The sequence below is a fragment of the Cebus imitator genome, unplaced genomic scaffold (assembly GCF_001604975.1).
Source record: "Cebus imitator isolate Cc_AM_T3 unplaced genomic scaffold, Cebus_imitator-1.0 Scaffold102, whole genome shotgun sequence".
Taxonomy (NCBI): domain Eukaryota; kingdom Metazoa; phylum Chordata; class Mammalia; order Primates; family Cebidae; genus Cebus; species Cebus imitator.
In genome coordinates this window covers 373,494-396,376 of record NW_016107417.1, presented here as the reverse complement: position 1 = coordinate 396,376, position 22,883 = coordinate 373,494, and the positions used below count along the sequence as shown (strand labels likewise).

Here is a 22,883-nt window from a genome sequence, read left to right as displayed (position 1 = left end):
GCAGTTTATTAAAACATGTTTTATAATTTTTAGATGTGAAATTTCATTACATGCCCTTACTGGGTTTGATGGATTTGATCACATACTATTGATATTTTTTTTGACAGTCTCCTGTCACGCACCCTGGAACACAGTGGTGCAATCTCGGCTCACCGCATCCTCCGCCTCGTGGGTTCAAGTGATTCTTCTGCCTCAGCTTCCCAAGTAGCTGGGATTACAGGTGCCCGGCACCGCCCCTGGCTAATTTTTGTTTGTTTGTTTTTCAAGACAGAGTTTCACTCTGTTGCCCAGGCTGGAGTGCAGTGGCATGATCTCGGTTCACTGCAATCTCCACCTCCTGTGTTCAAGGGATTTTCCTGCCTCAGCCTCCAGAGTAGCTGGGATTATAGGTGCCTGCCCCCATACCCGGCTAATTTTTTGTATTTTTAGTAGAGACAGGCAACAGAGTGAAACTCCGTCTCAAAAAAATAAAATAAAAATAAAAGGAGTTATCACTTCCTGCTTTATAAATGAGGAAACAGAGGCTCTGGGAGATGGGAAATCCTGCCCTGAATCTCACAGCTGGAGGCCAGGCCGGGCTTTCAATCTAGGGCCCTGAGTCTGAGTCAATGCCGTATGCTCTGCGTTGGAGCTGGCCCAGGGCTGGATGAAGGCAACGTTTAATTAATGAAAACCACTACCCCCGTCTGGTTGTCACCTGTTGAGTACTTTTCTATGAAGCATCCTGTTTAAGCGTCTCACTTTCTGATGTGGAGGTGCGGTAATAATATCCCCATTTCACAGACAGGATGTTGAGGGTCGGGGCTTGAGGGATTCACGAGGGCCAGGTCTCGGCCGGGCTGCTAACCCTGGAGTCTGCTGTCTGCTCTGAGCTGGTCACTCAGCTGGAGAGCTGACCTGGCCCTTTTGCCCTTGTGATATATGGTCCTGAAAAAAGTATTTGTACAAATAGCATCATAGGAACATAAATGGAATTTGGGGTTAAAAAATACATTAAAAAGTATATATTTACCAGTATTACCAGTATGTTACCCAGAGACCCGTCTACCTAATGAGGCCACCTTTCCTTTCTCAATCTTTGTCTCCGCTGGCGCTTTCTCATAACTGCCATTCATTCTAGTAGAAATCGTGGTTCACGGTTACGCTGTGTGTGTGTGGTTTTTGGTTTTGACATGTCAAACATGTTTGATGTGACCTCAGTCATTTTCTTCCTACTTTAAAAGGTGCAGCCTTTCTACTGAGACAATAGTCTAGTTACCCCTGCCATTGGAGATCATTTATTATTTTTTATTTTCTTTGCTTTTACAAATAAGGCCTCACTAAATATTGTGACTAAGATGTTTTCCTTCTTTCTGGTGTTTCTTGGAACAGATTCCTGCAGGGGTGATCCCTGGGGCAAGGGTGTAATTTTATGTTCCTGATGCAACAGTTACCACCGTGTTTTCTGAAAGGTTTGTTCTGCAGTCTGGGCTGCAGATGACATTGTGTTTCTCATGGTGATCTGGCGGGTGCTGGGTTTGATGGTGGCTGGCCATGCTGCTCCAGCCCTCAGCCTGTCCACCCCTCACCCAAATCCAGGATGAAGGCGCCAAGGTGCAGCCTCAGGTGCCTGCTGCAGCCTGTGCCTCCCTTGGCGCCCCAGATCCGTTGCCCTCCCTTCTCCTCCTGCTCAAATTACACTGCCCAGAGCTCTAGCCAGAGGTCAGCAGATCATCACTGAGTGGAATGACCTGGGACAGGCCAAGGCACCTTTCTGAAGGTATCGGGGGCTGTGTAGCTGTGACCCCTGACCTGCAGGGGGCTGTGAAATGAGAGACTTTGGGCACATGGACACATCGCCTGGTGGGATGAGCCCAGAGGACCAGCACCCGCCATACTCCCCCCACATTCTGTTCCCATGTGCTCCCACCCCAGGATCTTTGCCCAGGCCTGCTGGCTCCCTCTCTCCCAGGAAGTCCTGCTCTCACTGTTTCATCTACCATGCAGCCCCCGCCCCTTCGCCCTGCGCTGTTTCCCTGATCTGTAGCGTTAAGGATCTAGCATTACTAAGGTGTCCGTATTGGCTGTGTTCATTGCTTGTCTATTACCTCCCACGGGAATACGGAGCCTTTCGGGTCTGTGTCCTGGGTGCCTGGGTGGGCCGGCTGGCAGAGTGAGTACCCATGGCCAGCCCCTCCTGGTGCCTACATTGCGTCTCCTCCTCTGAGTGCTGCTTCTACAGACTTCTCTCCTAAACTGTCCTCTCTGCTGGTTTTTTTAAGCTTTAAAAGAAGTTTTTGTAGAGATGGGGTCTTGCTCTGTTGACTAGGCTGGTCTCAAACTCCAGGCCTGAGATGATTCTCTGTCCTCGAAAAGTGCTGGGATTATAGGCATGAGCTACCGAGCCAGCCCTTCTACTCTGCTACTTGGCACGTCTCTCTCCCTCCCATCAGGTTCTGTTTCCGCCATGTTCTCCACCCTCCCCACCAAGGGCTGGGTTTTCTCTGTCTGGGTTTCCTTCCCCTTTGGAGAAGAGGGGGCTGTAGGGCCTTGGTGCAGGGCCCCTCAATGACAGGCTGCCCCCATCACCCAGGGCTCCACAGGCCCTGGTGGGGAGGAGGGGGAGCAGAGGAGGAGGTGCCATCTCTGCCTGCCTGGGAAGGGCAGGGGCCACCCACACAGAGCCCTCCCACTTGCTGAAGACCCTGGGGCCACCGCCAGGTCCTTCCAAAGGAAAGCCAGTTCTCCAGGTGGTGGGGGAGTGATGTGGGTTCCTCTTAAACTTAGGAATTGAGTGTGTGGTTGTTTCCAAGCATCTTAGAAGCCAGAGCAGCTCCTGGAAAGAGCCTGCCTGCCACGGCGGACCTCGCCCTGGCTGTGCCCACAGATGTCCCCAGGGCCTGTGTGGCTGCCCAGCTCCCTCGGCCTCCCCAAGTGTGGGCTGGGAAAAGCACAGGAAATTAAAAAACACCCCCATCTCTGGCCTTTGAAGAATGCACCTGAACAGCCGAGAGTGTAAACTGTGGTGAAATGTGGTCTTTCCAGTTTGGGGAGAAAGAGCAGGGCAGGGCTAGGGCTTCTCTACCCAGGGTTTCCAAGATCTCCTGCCTCCCTCCTTTGGGCTGGCCAGGGCCCCCTACTGGGACCTCCTGCTGTAGTGGGGAAGGGTTTACTGGGCTGCTGGCACTGTGGACTGCCCCTCGGGGCAGGTGTGCCTGCCTTTACCTGGGTTCCCCTCCTGCCTATGATACAGCCCAGGCGAGGCCTCTTGTCTGTGGGGCCCTCCAGCATCAGAGATGCTGGGGCTAGCGTCTGCCTGGCGATGTGCAGACCTGACCACCCAGTCCCCCACCTGCTTGAACACCCTCGGTGGTGGGGGCTCGCTGCCTCCTGAGACAATCTGTGTCATTGTTGTCCAAGAAGGCTAATTTAGAGTAGAAAGTTCCATGTCTGGTCCCACTCTGTGCCTGTGTTAGCAGGGGACTCTTGGGCCGGAGCTGGGTCCACCCTAGCAGGGGGACTTAATGGGGCCTGGGGGACGTGTGTGTGTGTGTGTGTGTGTGTGTGTCTGTCTGTCTGGGTGCGTGTGTCTGAGGAGGGGGACCAGTTTCTCAAAGGGCCTGTGATCCCAAGAAACATGGAATTACAGTGTGCCTGGGAGGATCACACCTTCACTGGATGAGTGGGGACAACCTGGGGGCCCTCACCACAGGGGCAGCCGGGGCATGGGGCACAGTTGGCCTCATTCACAAAATGGGAGTATCAGTAATCCTGCTCCAGTGGGCAGGACAACGAATGGGAGCACACTTTGGGGGCAGCCTGGCTTGGTTGTGCTGCGGATGTCCTTCTTGGTGACGGTTCCATCTGCTTGTGTCACCAGTGCCCTCTGGGTCTCACACACAGCTCTCTTCCCTGCGAAGGCCCCTCCTGCCTCCAGGCCTCAGTGCTGCTTCCACCTCCGAAGGCCCCAGTTGCTCCTGCATCCTGCGCGTGATTCCTGCAGACCCCCTGGTGGCTGGCATCTGATCCTTTGGTGCACCTGTGGGCCAGACCTCCTTGGGCGCTGCACTCCCCCGAATGTGCCCAGAGCCTGAGGACAGGGACCTGGGGTCTTCCCTTGAAGCCTCATCGAGTGGAGGGAATTCAGTGTCTTGGAGTTGGGGTGCCTGCAGGCTGGGTGGTGCAGGTGAAATGCAGACCCTTCAGCTGGCGTTCCAGGGCGGCTGCCTTCTCCTGCCTGAGGGATGTTGCCTGAAGCCCGGGCAGGGATGGGGCCTGGGCGGCCCTGCCTGTGAGCTGCAGAGTTGTCGCCTCTGACCCTGATTTTCTTCACTATCTGTTTGGACCTGTTTGGGGTAGGCCAGGGTGAGATATCAGGATAAATGCCTTAGCTGTGGCCATTTCCTCTTGTGAGAGGTCAGAATGTCCAGTTCCACTACAGTTGTAACATCTCATTTTTAATTTATTTTTCTTTTTTTTTTTTTTTGAGGTGGAGTCTCACTCTGTCACCCAGGCTGGACTGCAGTGGCGTGATCTCAGCTCACTGCAGCCTCCATCTCTCAGGTTCAACTGATTCTGCTGCCTCAGCCTCCTCAGGATTACAGGTGCCCACTACCACACCTGGCTAATTTTTGTATTTTTCGTAGAGACGGGATTTCCCCATGTTGTCCAGGCTGGTCTTGAATTCCTGACCTCAGGTCAACCACCTGCCTCAGCCTCCTAAAGTGCTGGGATTGTAGGCATGAGCCACTGTGCCTGGCCAGAATCTTTTTCCTTTTTAAGATTGAATAATACCTGTACATGGAGCAAATTTTGCCTTGCCATTCATCCCTCAGTAGACACTTGGGTTGCTTCCCTGTTTTTTTTTGTTTTTGTTTTTTTTTATATGGAGTTTCGCTCTTGTTGCCTAGGCTGGAGTGCAGTGGCCCAATCTTGGCTCACTACAACCTCTGCCTCCCAGGTTCAAGTACTCTTCTGCCTCAGCCTCCCAAGTTAGCTGGGATTACAGGTGCCTGCCATCATCCTTCACTAATTTTTGTATTTTTAGTATAGACAGGGTTTTACCATGTTAGCCAGGCTGGTTTCCAACTCCTGACCTCAGGTGATCCACCCACCTCAGCCTCCCAAAGTGCTGGAATTATAAGTGTGAGCCACCGCACCTGGCTGCTTCCATGTTTTAGCTGTTGGGAAGGATGATGCCATGATCGAAGATGTACAGATATCTGATCGTGTCCCTGTTTTCAAATCTTTTGGGTATATACCCTGAAGTGGAATTGCTGGGTCATGTGGTAATTCTGTGTTGAAGTTTTTGGGGAACTGCCATGCTGTTTTCCATAGTAGTTGCACCATTTTACATTTTTGCTAATGATGCACGAGGGTTCCAGTTGCTCCATGTCTCACCAACGTTTTTTGTTTTGTTTTGTTTTGTTTTATTTTGTTTTTTTATAGTAGACATCCTAAGCAGTGCAAGGTGGTATCTTATAGTAGTTTTGATTTGCATTTCCCTGATGATTAAGGGAATGCTAAGCCTGTTTTGATGTGTTTATTGGCCATTTATGTGTCATCTTTGGAGAAATGTCTGTTCAAGGTGTTTGCCCATTTTCGAGTTGGGTTGGCTGTTTTCTCATTGTTGAGTTTTAGGAGTTCTCCCTATTTCATGGATGTTAATCTCTCAGTAGAGCTACGATTTGGAAGTATTTTCTCTCATTCTGTGGGTTGCCTTTTTACCCTCTTGACAGCATCTTTTGATGCACAAAATCTTTAACTTCCCGTGAAGTCCAGTTTGTCTTTATTTGTTGCCTGTGCCTTCCTGTTGTTGTGTTTTCACAATGTCCCTCATTGCCACAAAGAACGGTAGACCTAAGGTGATAACAGCACAGGGGGTGGGGTGGTAGAGTCCCTGCTGTCGTTTCCATGGCCTCAGGTCTGCTGTGTGTCCTCCTGTCCTGCAGAGGATGTCCCCTGGGAAGGGGGGGCGGTGGGGCAGGATTTGAGCTGGTGCTGGTCTTGGCAGTGGGGCCCGTGCTCACAACCATCTACCCCACTGCCCTGGGGTCTCCTGGCCATGCTTTGGTCCTGGGTACTCCCAGGGACCCTCGTGGAGGCTGCAAATCTTTCCCCTGCTGAAATGAAACTGACTGAACTAAATACAGGATTCAGTTCTGTGATTGTCATTGCCTGACTTCAGTTTGTTTTGGCTTTCTCTTTCTTGGTGAGGGTGGGAGTGAGGGGTTGGCTGGGCTCCCCAGTCTGCACAGGAGGACCCAGGGGTCTGCAGCTTCCATGAGGAATGTCGGCTGTTTTGAGCCAAGGCTTCAGATGTTTTTGGGGGGTGTTTGTGGCCAGCCCAGCCTAGCCCTGCTGGCAGCAGACATGGACTCATGGAGCTCCCTGGAGGTCTTTACCTCCTCATGTCCACATCTTATGTTCATACCTCGTGTGGCTTCTTAGTCCCTCTGAGTCTGTGTTGGGGGTTGCTGGGCCCTCCTGGGGTGACGTCTGAAGCCTCTTGTAGGGCGGTGGTCTCGAGGCCTCTCCTGATTCTCATTTGGCCTGTGTGGGAATGAGACCCTTGTTTGTGAGACGAGGCCTGTTGCACAGGCAGAAGAGCTGAGGGCCGGGGGGCGGAGGGCGGTGAAGGGCCAGCGCAGCTGCAGGCAGATCAGGAATGCTTGGAGTTGGGGGGTGGAGAGAAGCGTAGGTGAGGCCAGAGGCCAAGGCCTTGGAGACTAGGCTGGGGAGTCTGACCTTGTTCTGCACGGCACTGGCACAGGGAGCTGCTGAAGGGGTCCGAGCCAAGGGGTGGCATTCCAGAGTGACCCTTTAAATGTGTTCATTGTAGGAATGGATAGAATCAGGGTGGGAGAAATAATGGAATACCGGGGTGGACTAGAAGCTGAGTCCATAGTCCAAGGAGAGGGGCCTGAGCTGGGACACTGTTCAAAGACTTGTAAGGGAATCTCAAGGCTCTGTCCAGCCTGGGTTCTGAACTCCTCAAAAAGTGTGGCTGGCTCTGTAGTGGGCAGCATGGCCAGGACTGTGCCTTCATGTGTGTCAGGCCAACGAAGAGGGTGTGGCTTCTCTGCAGAACAGGACAGGGCCCCTGCAGCCTCTGGAGGACAATGTGGGAGGTGGCGGGCATGGCAGAAAGGGTCACCTGCACCTGGGGGGACGGATGTAGCAGTTGCCAAACAAACAGTTGCTGTCACTGAGTGCGGTAAGAAGGCTGTTTGCTGCGTGGCAGGAACCTCTGAATGGTGTGGGCCAGGGCTGCCCAGGCAGCTTCCTGACAGTGCCTTGGGGTGGAAGGAAGGAACTGGAGGTCTTGGGCATGGGTGGGTGGGGGGTGTTACCAGGAGTGCTCTGGGCCTAGCGCCCCGTCCCAGGGCTGTGTGTGTCCTGCCGGCTCAGCCAGTGGCCCTCACGGTTTGCTTCTGCCCCACAGCCTCGCCACTCCTGCTGTTTGCAAACCGCCGGGACGTACGGCTGGTGGACGCCGGCAGAGTCAAGCTGGAGACCACCGTCGTGGTCAGCGGCCTGGAGGATGCAGCTGCAGTGGACTTCCAGTTCTCCAAGGGAGCCGTGTACTGGACAGACGTGAGTGAGGAGGCCATCAAGCAGACTTACCTGAACCACACGGGCGTCGCCGTCCAGAACGTGGTCATCTCTGGCCTGGTCTCGCCTGATGGTCTGGCCTGCGACTGGGTGGGCAAGAAGCTGTACTGGACGGACTCGGAGACCAACCGCATCGAGGTGGCCAACCTCAATGGCACGTCTCGGAAGGTCCTCTTCTGGCAGGACCTTGACCAGCCGAGGGCCATCGCCTTGAACCCCGCTCACGGGTAAACCCTGCTGCGACTCCACCTGGGTCCAGGGGGTGGGGAGTGTCACTGTTCCTCTCTCGAATTTATGTGAGCCCAATTCATCTTTTTTTTCAGAAAAAAGATGAATCTTAAAATAAGCTCAGGTGGGGCGCAGTGGCTCACTCCTGTAATCCCAGCACTCTGGGAGGCCAAGGTGGGCAGACCACTGGAGTCCAGGAGTTCGAGACCAGCCTGGGCAACATGGCGAGACCCCATTTCTACAAAAAAAAAAAAATACAAAAATTAGCCGGGCGTGGTGGTGCGCACCTGTGATGCCAGCTCGTTGGGAAGCTGAGGTAGCAGGATCATTTGAGCCTCGGAGATCGAGGCTACAATGAGCTACGATCCCACCACTGCACTCCAGCCTGGGCGACAAAGTGAGGAGACCCTGTCTCAAAAAAAAAAAAAGCCGGGCGCGGTGGCTCAAGCCTGTAATCCCAGCACTTTGGGAGGCCGAGGCGGGTGGATCACGAGGTCAAGAGATCGAGACCATCCTGGTCAACATGGTGAAACCCCGTCTCTACTAAAAATACAAAACATTAGCTGGGCATGGTGGCGCGCGCCTGTAATCCCAGCTACTCGGGAGGCTGAGGCAGGAGAATTGCCTGAACCCAGGAGGCGGAGGTTGCGGTGAGCCGAGATCGTGCCATTGCACTCCAGCCTGGGTAACAAGAGCGAAACTCCATCTCAAAAAAAAAAAGAAGAGCTCAGCTTTCAGGATTTGTTGTTGTTGAGAGAGTTACTTCTCCTTGAGATTCCATAGTTACATTTTTTTCTTTTTTTCATTGAGACAGAGCTTCCCTCCTGTCACCCAGGCTGGAGTACTACACTCCATGATCTCAGCTCACTGCAACCTCCGCCTCCTGGGTTCAAGCAATTCTCCTGTCTCAGCCTCCCAAGTAGCTGGGATCACAGGTGCCCACCACCACCCCCAGCTACTTTTTGTATTGTTGATAGAGATGGAGTTTTGCTATGTTGGCCAGGCTGGTCTCAAACTCCTGACCGCAGTGATCTACCCGCCTCGGCCTCCCAAAGTGCTGAGATTACAGGCGTGAGCCACTGCCCCCAGCCTGACCTAGATCTTCTAAGTTAGAAAGTCCAGAAGTGGGTGGTCATGCACCCGTACCTGCCACAGGAGCCCGCCTGCCCTCCTCCCTGAAGTCAGGGCTCTGGGAACCCTTCCCTTGGGTGTGCCCTGTGGGACACTGTCCAACCTCAAGTAGGACCAAAGACCCCTGGGCTCTCGTTCTGGGGTCACCAACTTGCTATTGCCCTTTGCAGTTACCTCCCTATGACTCCCATGGCACTGGCTGCAGGAGCTGGGCTGGGAGGGGCCCGTTGCCAGACCCTGTGGACACCCCTCATCTGGGCCTGCCCAGGGTCATGGGAATGAGGATGTGGGGTGAGGGTCTGTCCTCACCAAGTCTGGTGTTTGGGAGCTCGGGAAGCAGAGTGCCGTAGTGGCTGAGTTCACCTCCTTGCTCTGCGCGGTGACTTAGGAAGCCCTGGACTGGCTTCTGATGTACAGGAAGGGTTGGAGCCTTTCAGAGCTCGGCGGGTTTGTGTGAAAGCTAGGTGTGTGTGTGTCTGAGCAACTGAGTGTGGGAATGGGAGGGTATAAGCCTGTGCGTGTGTGTGTGTGTGCGTGTGTGTGTGTGCCTGTGAGCAGGTATTCATGTGTGTGCATGTGAGTGTGCACATGTGATTGTGCACGTGTATGTGCCTGTGTATGTGCGAGGGAGGGTCTGCATCTGAACCAGGCCGTGTGTAAGTATGGGGTACCAGCAGGCGGGGATGCGGTGGAATTTATGGCCCAAGTATTTTGAGTCCCTGAGGTCAGGCCAGAGCAGCTTTGTGCCCCCACCACCTGAGAAGTGCTCCCGGCCTCCCAGGGTCGCATGCTGGGCAGCCACTCATCACCAGAGCCCCTCTCATGCCCTTGCTGCACTTTGAGTGGGCTGGCCACCTGCAGCTGCCCGGGAGCCAGCTGACCCCCAGGGCACCCTCTGCTCTGCCTGGTGAACCATCGCCCTCTCAGCCCTCTGCCTCTGCACTGTGGCTCCAGGAGCTGTGGGGTTACTGACCTTTCTGGAAGGGTCGGCTGGTGTAGCAGACACTCTGGCTAGGAGGGGGCATCTGCAGTGGTGGGAGAGGCTGAAGATAGCGGCCCACTGGGAGCTGTCACCCGCAGCGGGCCCGCAGTTGCTCACCAGTGGCTGCCGTGACCGTCATGTCGCTGGGACCTGCGCTCCTCCGTCTTTGCCTTCCCTCCCAGCCTGGGTCGCTGCAGCTCCCTCACCTCCCAACCAGGCATCCACCTGCATTTATGAGCCCTTGTGCCTCAGTCCTGCTCCCCATGCAGCAGGCATAGCCCAGTCTCTGGCCCTTTCAGTGGATGGGAGGAGATGGTAAGTGAATAGTATTCTGGAGGGATGAATGTGTGGGGAGAAAGCAGTGCCTGGGGGCTGTGGTGAGGGGCTTCTGTCGGAGCTCTGGTGCTGGGAAGGCTTCTTGGGGACTTTTGAGCCGAGACTGGAAGCAGATGAGGCTGAGAACCATGTGGCTGTGTGGGGAAGCACGGTCCGGCAGGGGGAATAGTCAGTGCAAAGGCCCTGGGGTAGTTTGGGGCTGGGCCTGTTTGAGGGTCTGTAGCAGAATGTAGGGGGAATGGGGCCCAAGGTGTGGGGAGAGGATGCATCAGGTCTTGAGCGGAGGAGGCACCAGGTCTGACTCATGCTTGAGGGCATCCCCCGCAGTGGCTGGAGCGAGAGTGAGCCATGGGGTGGGTGGGGTGGCTGCAGGAGCCCTGTCCACGGTTATTACCAGGATCCTGACATCAGCAGGGAACCCTCACTTTTGAAGGTGAGGAGTGACGAGATTTGGGATCTGTTCTGAAGGTAAAGCCAGCTGGATTTGCTGGCACTCTGCACGTGGGTTCGATAGAAAGATGGTCAAGGATGGCCCAGGGCTGCTCTGTGCCTCGATGTCCCTCTGTGCCTCGGCGTCCCTGTCTGTACAGAGGCGTGACCATGCTGCATGTCATGGAAAACACCAAAAACAGTTTGCGGGTTCAACAAGCGTTTGCTGTCGTGATGGTGGAAATGCCCTTCCCTCACCACCAGAAGTACAGTCTCTGTGCCCGCGCAGTTTCTTCTTTTCACTTCCTCATGGCTTTTGCCATGTTGGTTGGGAGGTGCTCGGTGCTGGGTTGAGAGGTGATCAGTTGAGAGGTGCTAGGTGCTCTGTTGGGAGGTACATGTTGCTCATTGGGAGGTGCTAGATGCTTGATTGGGAGGTAATTGGTACTTCATTGGGAGGTGCTTGGCACTTGGTTGGGAGTAGTTGGTGTCCTATTGACAGGTGCTAGGTGCTTGGTTGGGAAGTATTTGATTGGGAGGTGCTTGGTGCTTGGTTGGGAGGTATTTGGTTGGGAGGTGCTTGGTGCTTGGTTGGGAGACGCAAGGCCCTTGGTTGGGAGCAGTCGTCCCTGTGCTCAGATCTGGGCTGGCTTTGCCTGCACCATCTCTGGGAGCCGACCATCCCTGTTTGGCTCTGGCTTTTCTTGACTATTTGAAATGGTTTCTTTCCCTGCTTGCCTCTGAATTCTCTCCCAGAAGCCTTCCCCAGGATCATACCTGTGGCTGTTCACTCCCATCCCGGCCCCTGGGGCAAAGTTGACCTTGGTATTGATTCCTGGGCCTCTCCCCACACCCTCCCTTTGCCCCAGTCCTTTGCCTGATGAATGAGAGTGAAAACAGTGGTATACAGGCTCCCATTCATCAGATGCAATGATGCTGATGACACCAGCTGTGGTCCTGCCTCTCCTTAGGCTTCGTGTTGCTGGGGAGGGAGAGGACTCCAGCCTGTCACAGCACCTGTGGGCAGCACCCCCTGCGTGCCAAATACTGGTTTGAATAGTGGTTCTCAGGCATAAGTGTGGGTGATGAGTCCTGGGGCAGGACTGCTGCCCTGAGAGTGGGGACAGAGGAGGGGTGGGTTTTGTCCTCCATCCTGGCCAAGGGTGCAAGGTTGCAAGGAGCATGTTGGCCTTCCTCCTGGCCCTGCTGGGGCCCTGGTCATGTTCCGTGCCCTCCTGCAGTGCTGTCCTACACCAGGGTTCTTCCTCAGAGGAGAGGTCTCTGCCCCGGCCATCATCAGGAAGGGTCTCTGGGTCCGAGCGTCCACCTCAGGTGTGCATGTGACCATTTTCTTGACCAAGAGCCCCAAAGCCAGGAGAGCCCCTCTGAGACTCCACTGGGTTGTGGCTTCAGCAACGCAGGTGGCCCCGTGCAGATGTCCAGGCAGGGTTGGGGAAAGCCTCGTCCCTCCCAGCTCCAGGGTGCTCACGTGAGTGGCAGACAGGGCTCTGGGGATGACCCTCTGGCCCCTGAGAAAGACACTGGCCCAGCATGGGAGGAGGCCCCAGTGAGGGGCTGCAGTGGCCCCCGGGTCTCAAATTAAAGCCAGGGTGAAACCCAACCCCCTCTTTAAAATGCAAAATGGCCCTTCCCTAAAATAACACAACCACAACCGCAGCTGGCTCTGCTGGAAGGCCATGCTGCAGCCCTTTTCTTCGGAAGTCAATTTTCCTCCGTGGAATTCGGCTGGGCTTGCGGTAGCATTTGAGACTTTGCAAGAGCACGTCCACGCCAGCCAGTCTCTGGTCACCGACTGGCTTGCAAATTCCCCATTTAAGGAAACCAGCGGCCTCTGTTATGAAACTCGGATAAGGAATGTGAGTTATGCTCTGTGCGGAGGCCCTGCTCCTGCACGTTTTCCAGCCTTTTCCATGAGCCACAGTGGAGCATTTTGGGGAGGCCTGTGTGGATTCCCCCCCACTCCAGACTGATGCTCCTGATACCTTCTCAGGAGATGGTAGGGGGTCTGGGCTCTGCCCAGGCTCCTAGGGGTGGGGGACATGCAGGTAAAGCAAGGCGTCCGCCCCAGGCACGTGGGAGCCTTCACTGGGCTGGCTGCCAGCACCTTGGAGTCCCGGGCTGCCAGGAAAAGTTCACCCACACCCGGGTTTTGCTGGTGAAGGGTGAGTCATATGAGGCTGGGCTTGGGCCCTCAGCAGACACATGATGTGTTCCCAGAGCTGCCACTCAGTGCCTGTAACCTGGGACAGGCCAGCCTTCCAAGGCCTCAGTTTTCTCATCAGTCTAATGGGAATAGGAATTCCCAACTTCCCTGTGTCGGTTGAGTTCTCACTAGAGGCACAGGAGACAGCGGCTGGAGGGTCTGTTTGGAGAGCTGTTCCATGTGATGCCCCTCTTCTCCTGTCCCCACGGGGTGGGGGGAGCAGGGCTTGGTGACAGCAGCTGGGCATGGTTGGCCTCTGCAGGGAAGAGGGTGCGTTTGGTTTGAGACTCCTGTTCCCTCATTCTTGTTGATCTTGTCACAGCCCCTCTGGAAGGTGGAGATGGTACTCGCTTGGGAATGACATTACTCTGGGAAGCATGGCCCCTCGGTGCACCTGAGGCTCCCAAGGCCACAGAGCACCATGGTGGGGGAGGAGGCAGCTGCCCATCTGTCATTTCGCTTTTCTGCTGGTTGGAGACCCCTGGAAGGCAAAGCAAGGCTTGTTCTCCCTGTGTCCTGGGGTCACTCATGCCCGGCTCAGGCGAGCTACCTGTTTCTAAATCAGTTGCTACGGCCGAGGGGAAGGGGGTTTGCTGCCCACTCCAGGAAGAAGGCGGTGAGGGATTCAGCATCATTTTACATGGACCAAGAGTGGGAGGAGGCTCCTCAGAGGACATTCTGGGCATTGTCCCCTTTCTCTGCTGAGAAGGATCAACAAAATGCAATAGGTCTGCCACCCCTTGTGTCCCGTTGCTCATTCCAGCTGGCTGGGATGAGAACTGAGTCCTCCAAGCTGGTGTGGTTCCACTCTGGTCGCTGAGAGCCACGCCCAGCCTCTGGGGACACACCCTGTGGTCACCTTCAAATGGGGCATACCGGGCACTGGCAGGGGTGGGACCTGCCATCCTAGACCTGGTGTTGGGCACATCGTCTCTGCTCACTTTGTCTTGGTTCATTGGCCAGAGATCAAGTAAGGGCGCCCTGAGGATGTGGTTGTTTCTGGTGATTGGGTGATGCTTGTCTCTTTGGAGCATGGAGAAGCAAAGCCACATCGTCCACAGACCTACCCAGGAATTGCTGCTGCTGCTGCCGGTTCAGGTTCCATCCCACCCTTGGGTTTTATTCTTTTTTTGTGTGGCAGGGTCTCACTCTGTCATCCAGGCAGGAGCACAGTGGTGCAGTCCCAGCTCACTGCAGCCTTGACCTCCCAGGGCTCAAGGGATCATCCCATGTCAGCCGCCTGAGGAGCTGGGACTACAAGTGTGTGCCACCATGCCCAGCTAACTTTTATTTTTATTTTTTGTAGAGACGGGATTTTGCCATGTTGCCCAGGATGGCACTTGAGTGACCCACCTGCCTTAGCCTCCCAAACAACTGGAGTTACAGGCACGAGCCACTGTTCCTGGCCATGTTTTGTTGTTTTTAAATAGACTTAATTTTTTCAAACAGTTTTAGGTTCACAGCCATATTCAGCAGAAAGTACTGAGTTCCTGCACATCCCTGTCCCCACACCCAGACAGCCTCCCCAGCTGTCAGCCTCCTATGTAGGGTGGTACATTTGTTACAGCTGAGGAAAGCTGGCTGGCGCACCATCTCCCAAAATCCATGTTTACATGGGGGTTTGCCTTTGGCTTGTACATTCTGTGGGTTTAGACAGGTGAGTGAGGACGTACACCCACCATTCTACGTCATACAGGGTAGTTCCACTGCCCTGATTGTCTGTACTCGGTCAACTCATCCCTCTCCTCCGGCCCACCCTCTGGCCACCGCTGCTGGTGATGCTGATGCTTGACTGTGTATGTTTGCTTTTTTTTTTTATTTTTATTATTTTTATTTTTTTTTAGAGACAGAATCTTGCTCTGTCACCCAGAATGGAGTGCAGTGGCATAATCTTGGCTCACTGCAACCTCTGCCTCTCGGGTTCTAGCAGTTCTCCTGCCTCAGCCTCCCAAATAGCTGGGATTACAGGCACGTGCCACCATGCCCGGCTAATTTTTATATTTTTAGTAGAGATGGGGTTTGACCATGTTGTCCAGGCTGGTCTTGAACTCGTGGTCTCAAGCGATCCACGTACCTCGGCCTCCCAAAGAGCTGGGATTACAGCATAAGCCACCACGCCCAGCCTGTATGTTCACTTTTTCCAGAATGTTGTAGAGTTGGACTCATACAGTATGTAGCCTTTTCAGATTGGTTTCTTTCACCTTCTCATATGCATTTAAGTTTCCTCCATGTCTTCTCATGGCTTGATAGCTCATTTATCTTTAGCACTAAATAATATTCCATCCTGCATGTTTTGAATTGCCTGTTAGAGGTTCATTTACAGCATTTTCGTGGTAGCAAAAAAAAAAAAAAACACCAAAATCAGAAATAACCCGCAGTTATGTAAAGAACTCATAGCACAGCACACTATGCAATCATCAAAAGAACAAAGAATCTTTCTATCATCAAGAAGGGAAGGTGCCCAGATTTTACTGTTAGCTGAGAGCAAGTCGGACATGGTATATTTGGATTGCCCAACATAAGGCAGTCACACCTGAAAGCCCACCTGTTGGTTAATTCTGATGGGTGAGATTTGAGGGCAGCTTCACTGTCTGTTGTTTCATGTCTGCGTCTGTAGACAGAAACAAAAAACAAATCTGTGTTAGCGGCTTCTCCTCTTGCTCTGCCCCCTCACAGGTACATGTACTGGACAGATTGGGGTGAGATGCCGCGGATCGAGCGGGCGGGGATGGACGGCAGTACCCGGAATATCATTGTGGACTCAGACATTTACTGGCCCAATGGGTTGACCATCGACCTGGAGGAGCAGAAGCTCTACTGGGCTGACGCCAAGCTCAGCTTCATCCACCGCGCCAACCTGGATGGCTCGTTCCGGTAGGTACCTGCCCAGTCCCGGGGCACCCCCTTCCACTTTACCCCAGCTGTCCCCAGGGCTTTTGAAGACATTCCTTCTTAACTCAGGCCTATAGACTCTTCTCTGAAACTCTGCAGACCTGAGGAATGCCGGACTTCTCAGAACCTGGAACAGCCTCAGGGTCTGGGCAGCACTTGCCCCAGCACCTGAATATTTCTTTCTTTTTTTTTTTTTGAGACAGAGTCTTGCTCTGTCATGCAGGCTGGAGTGCAGTGGCGCAGTCTCAGCTCACTGCAACCTCCGCTTCCCAGGTTCAAACAGTTCTCCTGCCTCAGCCTCCTGAGTAGCTGGGATTACAGGTGTGCACCACCATGCCTGCCTAATTTTTGTATTTTTAGTAGAGTCGGGGTTTCACCATGTTGGTCAGGCTGGTCTCGAATTCCTGACCTTGTGATCCACCCACCTCAGCCTCCCAAAGTGCTGGGATTACGGGTGTGAGCCACCGGCCTGTACCTGAATATTTCTGTAGCAAATGGGGCATGTTTATTCTAAGTAGGACAGAAAAGAATTATCTGTAGCCCACACCCATGCACAGTTGGTTTTTCTTTTTAATTTTTTTTTTTTTTTTGAGACAGAGTCTCACTCTTTCATCCAGGCTGGAGTGCAGTGGCACAGTCTCAGCTCACTGCAGCCTCCACCTCCCAGGCTCAAGCAATCCTTCTGCCTCAGCCTCCCAAGCAGAGTAGCTGGGACTGCAGGAGTGCACCACCACACCCGGCTAGTTTTTGTATTTTTGGTAGGGATGGGGTCTCACATGTTGCTCAGGCTGGTCTGAAACTCCTAAGCTCAAGCAGTCCTCCCCCGGGCTCCCAGAGTGCTGGGATTACAGGTGCGAGCCACCGCACCCGGCCCATGAACCAAATGAGGTTTTATCATCAAATAAGCAACAAAAGCTTTCCATCTGCAGAGTGTTTTGATTTTGGAATGGGGGGGGGCTTGTGGCCTGACAGGGTTGTGAACAGTAACCCTGTCACATGCACTTCCCCCACCCTGGCCCCACCCCAGCTCCGGCATCCTGAGGGCTGTGGTGACAGAAGCTGTCTCAGTTACTGCTGCGTTCCCCAGTCTGACCAGGGGGCCTTCCATGTCGTAGGTGCTCAATGAAAAGTGCCAAATGAATGAGCAGGAAGGGTTTTCACCTTGCTGGGTAATTGCTTTTAGAGCCTCTGGTCACCGTGGCTTCACAGCCTGCTACTTAGAGAAACTTCCCTCCATGGACAGGTGAGGGTAGTTTGGCAGTTTATTCACTGACCAAGTACTGCCTGCTGCTGGCTCTGTACCAGGTCTCAGGGATTCTCCTGGGACAGCAGATCCCATTCTAGCACTAGTGGAACTCCTGGCCCAGGAGCAGGGGTGGGGGTGGGGGTGGGGGTGGGATGGGAGTAGCTGGTAACAAAGCAAGACCCCTTATCTGTGACTGTGGCTGGGGCAAGGGCTGAGGTGGGGGGAGGGGCTGGTGTGGCCAGTGTCAATACAGAGGGCAACAGTGACTGCATGGGAGGACTCAGTGGCTGGATTTCTACAAACACAGGCCGATGCCCACATAAACAGACTGGAGGGCATGAGCAGCTTTGCTGCACGCTCACCAGGCCTCAGGTGTTAGTTAGCCATTGCTGCGTAACAAAACAGCCCACAATTTAGCAGCCTGAAACAGCAAACAGGTTTTTTTTATGGGGAGGGGGTCAGCAGTGAGGAGTGGATTAGCTGGGTGGCTCTGGCTCAGGGTGTGACTTGAGGGTACACTTAAGCTCCTGGCTGGGGCCTCAGTCCTCTGAAGGTTTGAGCACAGCCGGGAGATCTGCTTCCAAGCTCATCCTCATGTCAATAGGCCTCTGTGTCTCCTGTTCCTCTTATGCTGAGCCACACATCTCTTTTGGGCTGGTTTGAAAACACCCGTTATCCCTGGAAGTGCAGACCGGCTCGGTCTGGTTTGAGATTTGGGAATGTGGCCACCCTGTAGACTGCGGTTCTTGGGAGCTGAGCGCTCTTACAGTTGTGAAGCATGGATTAGAGGATAGAAAGGCTGCAGCTGAGAGTGCTCTGGTCAAAGGACAGTGACAGGGGACAGTGAGGGTAATGGCTCATGCTTCTGGTGGCGGCGGTGAACGCTTCCGTAGCACTTACTGTTTTTGTCCATTTAATGCTCACACCTACTCTATGAAATGTTTGCTGTTATGTTTTATTTTTACTTATATATTTATTTTTTTGAGGCAAGGTCTCGCTTTGTCACCCAGGCTGAGGTGCATTGGTGCGATCATGGTTCACTGTAGCCTCGACCTCTTTTTGTTTGATTGTTGTTGTTTTTGAGCTGGAGTCTTGCTCTGTCCCGCAGTCTGGAGTACAGTGGCACGATCTCAGCTCATTGCAACCTCTGCCTCCTGGGTTCCTGTGATTCTCCTGCCTCAGCCTCCCAAGTAGCTGGGATTACAGGTGCCTGCACACCACGCCCAGCAAATTTTTGTATTTTTTAAATCAAGATGGGGTTTTACCATGTTGGCCAGGCTGGTCTCGGACTCCTCACCTCAAGTGATTTGCCCACCTCAGCCTCCCAAAGTGTTGCGATTACAGACTTCATGAACCACTGTGCTCAGCCCCAGCCTTGACTTCTTGGGCTCAAGTGGTCCTCCCACCTCAGTCTCCCAAGTAGCTGAGACCACAGGCATGCACCATCATGCCTGGCTAGTTTTTTTTGGTATTTGTTTGTAGAGACGGGGTTTTACCATGTTGCCCAGGCTGGTCTCAAACTCCTGAGCTCAAGCCATGCATCCACCTCGGCCTCTCAAAGCACTGGGGTTACAGGTGCGAGTCACTGTGTCTGACCTGTGTTTGCTGTTATGATCCCCTGTGCACAGAGAGGCACGTGAATTTGGCCAAAGCCACACAGCTAGTTACAGCCAGGGTTGGAACCTGGAGTCCGTAGCCCCAGGGTCCATTCTCCTACCTGCCTTCCCTCGGGATTCTTCTGCCTCTGCAGCACCATCACTATTCACATGGAAGCATCATATGTGGGGTATGAGCTCCGCAGGCCCTTATCTGTGACTGTGGCTGGGGCAAGGGCCAAGGCTGACCTTCTCTCAGCACTTCTGGGCCTCTGGCTTCACTCATCAAAAAATGGCAACATGGCTGGATATGATGGCTCACGCCTCTAATCCCAGTGCTTTGGAAGGCTGAGATGAGAGGATCATTTGAGACCAGGAGTTCCAGACCAGCCTGGCAACAAAGCAAGACCCCATCTACTGAAAATAAAAATTAGGCCAGGTGTGGGCTCACGCCTGTAATCCCAACACTTTGAGAGGCTGAGGTGGGTGGATTGCCTGAGCTCAGGAGTTTGAGACCAGCCTGGCCGACATAGTGAAACCCTGTTTTTACCAAAAAATACCTCCCAAACGTTAGCTAAAGGCAGGGTGGTAAACACCTGTGGTCCCAGCTACTCTGGAGGCTGAGGTGGGAGAATTGCTTGAACCTGGGAGGCAGAGGTTGCTGGAAGCCGAGATCACACCACAACACTCCAACCTGAGTGACAGAGTGAGTGAAACCCCATCTCAAAAAAAAAAAAAAAAAATGCCAAAGAGTTAATTTTTTGTCCTGTGAATTTCACTTCAATAATTTTCTTAAAAAGCAGCATCAACAAAAACGAACAAAAGAGGCGGCAGATCTGCAGAGCGTGAACCCACAGCTTCCATCTTCCCTGTGCCACTTCATGAGCATTACCCTTTTCTGGCAGCTATGCTGAGGGCTGGGGACATGGCGGGGACCCTCTGCCCCCAGGCGCACCCTCAGGGAGCCTGTCACAGGGAGAGGGATGTTAAGCAAATAAAACTACACACTACTAACCTCGCCACAGTATGATCCTGTTACCAGTGTTCACACTCGCATTACACGCGAGTCCACATTTGCTGGGCACTGTAAGCATCTAGAAAAGAATACCTGTTACTCGTGTTGATGCCAAGTTTAATTTACTCTGATAATATAAATTATAAGCATTGTAAGAAGGAGCGAGTGCACGTGGCCTGATTTGTATTCAGAGGTTAAAGCCTTGGGCAGGAGAGGTGTCCTTTTCACCAGACATGGCTTCCTCCTTCTTCCCTGGGGGAGACTTTGACCTAGGGGATCCCCTGTATCACTGTCACAGACTGGGTTTGGGAGGTGCCCTGTGCATGCCGGGAGAGACATAGGAGGGTGCCAACTCCTGGGGCTCTTGACCTGGCCTTACTTGTCTGATTGAAAGTAAATGAGAGGCCGGGTGTGGTGGCTCACGCCTGTAATCTCAGCACTTTGGGAGGCCAAGGCGGGCAGATCACCTTGGGAGTTAGAGACCAGCTTGGCCAACATAGTGAAACCCTGTCTCTACTAAAAATACAAAAATCAGCTGGTTGTGGTGGTGGGCATCTGTAATCTCAGCTACTCAGGAGGCTGAGGCAGGAGAATTGCTTGAACCTGCCTCAGGTTCAAGTGAATTGCAGTGAGCCAAGATCGTATCACTGCACTCCAGCCTGGGTGACAGACCAAGCAAGACTCCATCTCAAAAAAAAAAAAGAAAGAAAGTAAATGGATCAGCAGGAATGACTGTCAGTGGATCCTCCTGATGGCTCCCCCACCCCGCCTCCCTGACTGCAGGCAGAAGGTGGTGGAGGGCAGCCTGACGCACCCCTTCGCCCTGACGCTCTCCGGGGACACTCTGTACTGGACAGACTGGCAGACCCGCTCCATCCATGCCTGCAACAAGCGCACTGGGGGGAAGAGGAAGGAGATCCTGAGCGCCCTCTACTCACCCATGGACATCCAGGTGCTGAGCCAGGAGCGGCAGCCTTTCTGTGAGTGCTGGCTGCGGCATGGAGGTGTGGGGAGGTTGGTGGGTAGAGTAGGGGGCAGGTGTCCCTCCTTGCAGAAGCCCATGCTCTGGGGGGCCCCCCCTGTCAAGGGGACTCTGCTGCAGTGAAGGGAGGTATGTGCAGAGTGCGTGGCTGGCTGGGGGGCGAGGGTCGCAGAGGGCTCCTCCTCTGCAGAGCTCGTGGGGGCTGTTCCAGGCTCAGCAGTGGCAAGGGGATTCCCAAGGGAGGCTGCCTCGTTTTCAAGGCCCAGAAGTTGCATATGTACGTGTGTGTGTGTGTGCACGCGTGTGCACACGTGCATGCATATTAAAAGTGTGTGTGTGTGGGGGGGCTGGGCACAGTGGCTCATATTTACAATTCCAGCACTTTGGGAGGCTGAGGCAGGAGGATCACGAGGTCAGGAGTTCCAGACCAACCTGACCAACATGGAGAAACCCTGTCTCTACTAAAAATACAAAAAAAAAAAAATTAGCCGGATGTGGTGGCAGGCGCCTGTAATCCCAGATACTCAGGAGGCGGAGGTTGCAGTGAGCTGAGATCACAACATTGCACTCCAGCTTGGGTGACAGAGGGAGACTCTGTCTCAAAAAAAATAAATAAAATAAATATAAATATATCTATCTATATGTATACGTATATGCATTTTTGATAGAGATCAGATCTTGCCACGTTGCCCAGGCTGGTCCCAAACTCCTGGGCTCCAGTGATCCTCACACCTTGACCTCCCAAAGTGCTAGGTCACAGGTGTGAGCCACCATGCTTGGCCCTGCAAGTTGCATATTTATCAATGAATAGCCAGCTCATAGTCAGCAGTTCTCAGCCTGGGGGCTACGCAGGGTTATGACAGAGGCCCCTGATGGTGAAATGTACCAGCTTCTGTGACAGTGGGGGCTGCAGCTCTGGGGACAGTTGCCCACCCCCCCAGGGACCAGGGATGGAGATTTCTAGCCAAGCCATTATAGGAGGTTTGGACTTTGAATTTAAAGGTGGATCCCAGGGGTGGCAGCTGTTCCCAGAGCAGGACCCTGGAGGGTGGGGCTCTCTGCAGCTGTTTCCTGGTGAGAAAGTCATGATCACAAAACCCGTCTACACTTGGAGCAGTGTGCGGGAGGGAGAGGTTCATTGTGGTGAGTTTGTTGTTCCAGGTAACTCAATATTTTGGGGCTCCTACACCCCAGCTTTTTCCTGGATAGAATGAGATGCTGGAAGCAGTTATTGAGTTCTGTTCAATTGCTGTTGGTCATAGAAGGGACTGGGAGAGTGACAAGCTTGGCCCCCCTGGCAAGAAGGACTGTTCCTGTGGAAGCTGCCAGGTCCACACCTGGCACAAAGACAAGACAAGCCTTTTGCTGAGGAGCCCACCATCCCTGGGTTCCCATCACTACCACGCAGGCAGGTCCTCACCTCTGCCGTTGGAGTGTGGGGGCAGGCTTTGCAGAGGGGTGTCCTTTTGGGGCCCCGAGGAGCTGGGGAAGGTTTTCTAGTCATAGGAGCTTGGTGGGAGGGAGCAGGTGGGGAGGATGCTACTCCATGGGCAGGTCACATCTGGATGTGACGGTGGCCAGGAAGGCCATGGCCGGTTTTTAGGAGATTGCAGGCCACCTGGCCAGGCTGAGGGCCTGACGTGGAGGGACCGGAGATGAGGCAGGTGGAGCAGTGCCTGCCGGGAGGTCCTTGATGCCACCTGAGGCTTGGGCAGAGGGATACACTGGGTCTGTCATGGGGGATGGGGAGGCAGGGTGTGACTCATTCAGAAACAAGTGATGGTCCTCTTCTGGAACCTTCTCTCACTCTGTCCTGGTTTTCCCAGTCCACACTCGCTGCGAGGAGGACAATGGTGGCTGCTCCCACCTGTGCCTGCTATCCCCAATGGAGCCTTTCTACACGTGCGCCTGCCCCACGGGCGTGCAGCTGCAGGACAACGGCAGGACGTGTAAGGCAGGTGAGGTAGCGGGACGGGGCGGGTGGGCAGGCAGGTGGGGCCTCCTCGTTCCCACTGCTGTCTGAGCACATGGGCTGCGGCCAGCGGAGGTGCCCCAGAAGAAACATCTGTGAACCCTTTCAAAATGATTCTCCGGCAGGTGTGGTGATTCAAGTCTGTGGTCCCAGCTACTCGGGAAGCTGAGTTGGGAGGCTCTCTTGAGCCCAGGAGGTCAATCCTGTTTTCGTTTTTTTTTTTTTACCTATCACACATATATATTCATACTCTGCTGT

General features: G+C 53.8%; 1 protein-coding gene across 1 annotated transcript in view; it reads left to right on the top strand.

The window, feature by feature from the left end:
* Positions 1–22,883, top strand: part of LRP5 (LDL receptor related protein 5) — a 133,509-nt gene that overhangs the window by 27,071 nt on the left and 83,555 nt on the right. Inside the window, exons 2-5 of the mRNA XM_017536942.2 lie at positions 7,424–7,820; positions 15,600–15,797; positions 20,455–20,651; positions 22,480–22,611. Of these exons, the coding sequence (XP_017392431.1) occupies positions 7,424–7,820; positions 15,600–15,797; positions 20,455–20,651; positions 22,480–22,611 (924 nt within the window). The remainder of the gene's footprint in view (positions 1–7,423; positions 7,821–15,599; positions 15,798–20,454; positions 20,652–22,479; positions 22,612–22,883) is intronic.